This window comes from Mizuhopecten yessoensis, unplaced genomic scaffold, assembly GCF_002113885.1.
Source record: "Mizuhopecten yessoensis strain PY_sf001 unplaced genomic scaffold, ASM211388v2 scaffold9341, whole genome shotgun sequence".
NCBI classification, from domain to species: domain Eukaryota; kingdom Metazoa; phylum Mollusca; class Bivalvia; order Pectinida; family Pectinidae; genus Mizuhopecten; species Mizuhopecten yessoensis.
In genome coordinates, this window is record NW_018407999.1 from 452,209 (window position 1) to 459,121 (window position 6,913).

Here is a 6,913-nt window from a genome sequence, read left to right on the forward strand (position 1 = left end):
ACTTAGTACATAGGTCATAACAATGGAAGCAGTTGCAATCCCCACCCCATTACCGCATAGAACTGTAGAAACTATTCATGCTACCAGAATTTGCGTCTGCCCTGAGGACTTTCCCTGAGTCGGGTTGAGATTCCCACCCTATAAACAAACAATTGCTAATTACCACAAAGAGATAAACACAAACATACCACCAGGATTGGTCTTTGGTCAGCCTTTCCCCCTGGTTAGTTTTTTTTAACTTTTTAAATAGTCCCGAATACCATGCTAATGAATCAGCTCTAACTTTGTTATAATGGGATACAATATATAATGCAAAAGAAAATGTTAATTTACTTAAAAGGAACTTTGGTTTACTTCACTCTTTTGTTTTGTCTTAGTTAAATATATTACTATTGTAACCTTTCTATCTTATTTGATTTTCTGAGTAGATCACGACTATGTCACAGGTGCTGGACACACCCCTTGGTTAAAGATAACCGAGGTCTTATCCGGCATGTCTCAGCAGCATAACTACGGTATTCAAGCATTACGTTGATAATGATTTCTATCCTGAAATACTACCAGACAAACGCATTGATGTTCATGATTATGCTCCCGCCATTGACGAAATACACAGGAAGTATAACTTTGTCGTTGAAAAAAGAACGAACGAAAACTTTTATAAAGAGATAGAATCTTGGGTATGTTGCGTTGGTGAAAGTTCATTCAAGGTTTAAAGCACACGTTCCTTTACTAAATTGTTTAAACTATATGGACAAAAACGTTTATTGAATGAAACCCCTTGGCCGAAAAAACATGATACTTTTTAAGTTTTGGCTCAGTTGAGTCAGTATCGCGACTTGTATCTGCAGTACCAGGGCCAGTATTCAAGAAGTCGTTATCATGTTCAAACATGGATTTTGTGCTCAATCTTGTTCCAGTTATAGATTGATAAAAATATTATTGTGTCAATGATTTGGAATAAATGTAAGGAGACTAAAAAAAACACTTAAGTTTTCAGTTTCTGCATTTGACTTTTTGATCGTTTTAAGAGAGTTATAAGAAATCTGGTTTGAGCACAGAATCCATGATTCAGCATGAAAAAGGTTTCTTAAATACGGACCATGAGGTCGGACAGTTCCCCAGATGCAGACAGGCTGCAGTCACAGCATCTGCGGTCTACAGAACGACGTCCTTAGTGTAGTCCTCGCTGTCCTCCTATGAGAAACATCTCACTGGCTTTTAAGATGTATTGGGAAATCTATGATGTCAACCTTATCAGAGTCAAGCTGATATAAACTTGATGACTTTATTTTTCTCTTACCCTGGACAGGTGTTTTTTCTCTTATAACCATGGACAGGTTTATTTTCTCTTACCCTGGACAGGTTTATTTTCTCTTACCCTGGACAGGTGTATTTTCTCTTAACCTGGACAGGTGTATTCGCAGTCTTATTCTTGTCTCGCCCTGGGGTTAAGACATTGGGATTCCCCAGTCATAACAATTGTATGACATCATGTCAACACAGCAGTACAGTGACATCACATCAACAATGCATTATGTATATAACAGGGAAATTAAGAGAAAAGGAATCCTTTGCTCCATCGAGGTGAGATAGGAAATCTCAACTCTCAGGAAAAAATCCTTAAGCTGCCAAACACTGCTGGCCTTGTCTTCCTCTGGTGATTACTGATATGCCCACATTTCACCAAAAAGAAGGTGAAAGATTCTATTACCGTATTATGTGATATTTTGGATGTGATTAGATTTTGGTTTATTTGGCGCTCGGAGTGAGTGAGCCAAAATTAAACATACCAAAATTTTACGATGCCAAAATGTATCGTCACGACATCTGAATAATGGCAGACTATCTTCCAACACATTTATTATGCATCAATTACAAACTTCTGTGTGCTATATTTCATGGAAGCGAAAGTGAAATATTCTATTTGTCTTGTATCCCTTTAATTATTACAGAATACCTGTGCAGATGCCCCCGAAAACAAAAAAACGAGCTCGGGGGGATTTAAAGATCGCCAAGGAAGATTGGACACTTCCTTGTGAATGGGGTGACTGTCATGACATCTTCACGGAAATGGAGCTGTTTCTCCGACATATGTCGAACCATCTCTGTCAAACAGATACAACAACAGGTACGCATAGAAACAAGACAACCACAGGTACTCATAGGAACCAGACAACAACAGGTACACATAGAAACTAGACAACAACAGGTATGCATAGAAACCAGACAATGACAGGTACACATAGAAACTAGACAATGGCAGGGATACATATAGAAACAAGACAGCCACAGGGAAATTACACATAGAAACCAGACAACCACAGGAACACATAGAAACCAGACAACCACAGCAACACATAGAAACCAGACAACCACAGCAACACATAGAAACCAGACAACCACAGCAACACATAGAAACCAGACAACCACAGCAACACATAGAAACCAGACAACCACAGCAACACATAGAAACCAGACAACCACAGCAACACATAGAAACCAGACAACCACAGCAACACATAGAAACCAGACAACCACAGGTGCACATAGAAACTAGATAACCACAGGTACACATAGAAACCAGATAATCACAGGTACACATAGAAACAAGACAACGAACGGAACACATAGAAACTAGACAACCACACATATGCATAGAAAACAGACAACAACAGGTACACATAGAAACCAGACAACAACAGATATGTATAGAAACCAAACAACCACAGGTAAATTATACATAGAAACCAGACAACCACAGGTACACATAGAAACCAGACAACCACAGGTACACATAGAAACCAGACAACCACAGGTACACATAGAAACCAGATAACCACAGGTACACATAGAAACAAGACAACAACAGGTACACATAGAAACCAGACAACGACAGGTACACATAGAAACTAGACAACCACACATATGCATAGAAAACAGACAACAACAGGTATGTATAGAAACCAAACAACCACAGGTAAATTACACATAGAAACCAAACAACCACAGGTAAATTACACATAGAAACCAGACAACCACAGGTACACATAGAAACCAGACAACAACAGGTTATGCATAGAAACCAGACAATGGCAGGTACACTTATAAACCAGATAACAACTGGTACACATAGAAACCAGACAACGGCAGGTACACATAGAAACCATCAAAGGGGTAGTTATAGGCTGATAGCGTTGTACTGGTAACCGCTATTTATGATAGGCTGATAGATTTGTACTGGTAACCGCTATTCGTGATAGGCTGATAGATTTGTACTGGTAAGTGTGCATGCTATTTGTGATAGGCTGATAACTTTGTACTGGTAACCGCTATTTGTGATAGCCTGATAGGTTTGTACTGATAACTGCTATTTGTGATAGCCTGATGGCTTAATTTGTACCGGTAACTGCTATTCGTGATAGGCTGATAGATTTGTACTGGTAACCCCTTTTTGTGATAGGCTGATAGGTTTGTACTGATACAATTTGTAACTGCTATTTGTGATAGGCTGATAGCTTTGTACTGGTGACCGCTATTCGTGATAGGCTGATAGATTTGTACTGGTAACCACTATTTGGGATAGGCTGATAGATTTGTACCGATAACCGCTATTTGTGATAGGCTGATGGCTTTGTACTGGTAACCGCAAATCGCGATAGGCCGATAGCTTTGTACTGGTAACCACTGATTTATGTTTTGAGAAAAATACCTGCAACCAGAAGATTCTTAAAATGATTTTCAATAAACAGATAATATTTGTTGAAAATTTATTTTTTGGCTCACCTGGTTCAAACGACCCTGTTGAGCTTATGCCATACCACACCGTCCGTCGTCCGTCAACTTTTCCTTTAAAACACTACTAGTCCTGAACGGCCAAGTAGATTTTGACTAAAGTTGGTCTGGAGCATCCTTAGGCCAAGGAGACTCAATTTTGTATAAATTGTGGGTGTGGCCCCCATTGGGGCAGAGGGCGGGGCCCCAATAGGGAAAATAGAGGTAAAACCTTTAAAATCCTTCTTCTACCGTAGGGATTAAGGGATTTTATCCTTATTTAGTCTGGAGCATCCTTGGGCCAAGGGGACTCAATTTTGTATAAATAGTGGGTGTGGCCACCCTTGGGGCAGAGGGCCAGGCCTAATAGGGGAAATAGAGGTAAAACCTTCAAAATCCTTCTCTTCCCGCAGGGATTAAGGGATTTTATCCTTATTTAGTCTGGAGCATCCTTTGGCCAAAGGGACTCAATTTTGTATAAACGGTGGGTATGACCCCCCCTGGGGGAATAGGGTTGGGGCTCTGTTTGAAATTTGTTTTCACTATATCTCAAGTACTGGATGGGTAATTTAATATGTACTTACAGCACCTACCATGGAGTGCTATATCTTTACTTCATACCAATTATTTTAAACATATATGTGAGCGATACAGGCCTTCTGGGCCTCTTGTTAGTATTTGTAATTTACATAAAAGAAAGGAAATAATATAAATAGAGGACCATTTGAAAAGTAACCAACAATAAATATTTGTAAGTACCTGGTAAATATTAGGAAGAAAATAGACTTTATATACTTTGTAAGTATCTGGTAATGATTAGGAAGAAAATAGACTTTATATACTTTGTAAGTACCTGGTAATGATTACGGAAGTAAATAGACTTTATATACTTTGTAAGTACCTGGTAATGATTAGGAAGAAAATAGACTTTAAACTTTGCGATCGTTGTTACACAAAACTGTACTTGTGACGTGTTGATATGTCTGCCACCTAGAGTGTGAAGAAAGGTCCTCTGCAGATTGTGTTGCTGTTTGGTTTGTTTAGGACACCGCCATTTTGAGTCATGCACACATGCTTTTCCTTTTGGGACAAGGTCACTTGTTATAACTCAGTATATCTCTCTTGGTAATGGGACTAGTATTAATTTTGATGATGTCGTTAGGGATTTGCTTGAAAAAAATTAGGAACTGCACCACTGTTGTCTCAACAACTTTTTTTCTGACAAAATGAAATTCAAATATATATGATGATGTGATTGACTTTGTACAGAGGATGGGCACCAGTGTTGTTGGAGAGAATGTGGTACGGAGGTTCAGGGCGAGAATTACGACTTTTACCGACACGTTTACTTCCATTCTTTCCATGTGAAGATCAAATGTATCGGTTCACTATTGATCAACAAGCTGGGAATGGACAATTGTCTACTGGATACCCACACACGGAACCTGATCCCAGAACTTCCGGAACGACTCCAGTGCGGCTGGCACATGTGTGAGGTAAGCACGGATCAATCCCAGAATTATCAGATAGGATCAGCTTTATTTAGATTCTATTGGCATACTGTGTTTATCCTGCAATACGCCCAGGTGTCCAACACATCATCTCTGACTAAAAGTAGGAGGATGGGCTTTTTACAATGAAAACACTTTTGTTAACATTTCTCTTCCTAACTGCAATATATATCAGTGAGCATATATCCAAGCATGGGCTTATTGTTGGATAAATATGGTTTACAAACAAAAAATTACATAAGCTCCGAAGAGCTTTTGACCAACTTGACTGCATCCCCTGTTGCTGCCACATATATATACAACTGTATGAAGTAAGTAAAGACCAATTTTAGAACCCTATGGTGCATGCACTTTCAATGTGAAGTCAGTTTATAGATCAGTTCGAATTCCTGCTCCCTATTAGAGATGAGATCAGTTTCATTCAGAGTAACTTGTGGGCATACACAAAATATAACAGAAGCTCTCATCTTTCAGCAGCAAGTGAAAAATAATGACCACTACCACTTTACAAAGTAGTATAAAGTGGGCTTATGTTGTAGTACTCTCTCAGTCATCATCTGTCATCAACATTACGGAAACAACATCTCTCTTCTGACAGCAGATTTCAACCTATTTCTGGTGGTGCCTGTATCATCTGTAACTCGTATAGATGAGATTCTGTACATATATCATATATAGAGTTGGTTGATCCTGACTCCTGGGACTGAGGGGCGGGTCTACTACAGCCCCATGTTTGTTTATTTACCTAAAATGATATCTTTTCAAAACCTCTTTGAAGATTGCAATTAATTTTCATACACACCCGGAACCTCCCGGAGGCTTAGGAACGATAGGTCAAAAGGGGTATATATTTGATGATTTTCTGTAAAGAGACATAGATCTTCAAAACTACTTGGCAGGTTTCAACCATATTATGTTAGTAGCATCTTTAACCCATTAAGATCAAATGTTCTATGAATAAAGTGGCTAATATTCCCAGAATATCCTCAAAACTATAATACAGATTTCAGACAACTTCACTACCAAAAATAGCCAGGTAAGCAAGTCATGAAGTGCCTTTTTTCAAATCACCCTGCGTCCATATTCCGTCTGTCCTTAAACAATTCTTGTTAGCGCTATTTCTCAGAAAGTACAGAAGGGATCTTTCTCAGATTTCACTTGAAAGTTCATCATGATCCTTAGTTATGCATATCGATTTTTGGGACTGATCTGAAAACCAAGATGGCCAACAGCCAGCCATCTTGAATATGAGAGTTCAAGTTTGTTAGCACTAATTCTCAAAAAGTACTTGGCATGAGGTATCTTTCCCAAATTTCACATGAAGGTTCCCCATGGTCCCTAGTTATGTATATCAATTTTTTTATACTGATCAGTAAACAAAAATGGCCGATAGGTGCCATCTTGAATTTATCACGTTAAAGTTTGATTTGAATCTTTGTTATCGCTATTTCACAGGAAGTGATGGAGGGATCTTTCTCAAATTTGATAGTAGGTTCCCCTAGGTCTATTTTGTGCTTGTTCACTTTGGAGACTGATCAAATAAATAATATAGCTTACTGGTGGCCATCTTGTTTTTTGACAGTGAATGTTTTTTTTTTTTTTTTTTTTTTTTTTTTTTTTTTTTTTTT

General features: G+C 38.5%; 1 protein-coding gene across 1 annotated transcript in view; it reads left to right on the top strand.

Annotated features, from left to right (window-relative positions):
• Nucleotides 1–595: 595 nt before the first annotated feature.
• The window catches only part of LOC110457854 (histone H4 transcription factor-like), a 33,782-nt gene continuing 27,464 nt past the window's right edge, over nucleotides 596–6,913 (top strand). Inside the window, exons 1-3 of the mRNA XM_021509297.1 lie at nucleotides 596–680; nucleotides 1,956–2,131; nucleotides 5,044–5,270. Coding sequence (XP_021364972.1) covers nucleotides 1,969–2,131; nucleotides 5,044–5,270 — 390 coding nt within the window. The 5' untranslated portion in view covers nucleotides 596–680; nucleotides 1,956–1,968. The remainder of the gene's footprint in view (nucleotides 681–1,955; nucleotides 2,132–5,043; nucleotides 5,271–6,913) is intronic.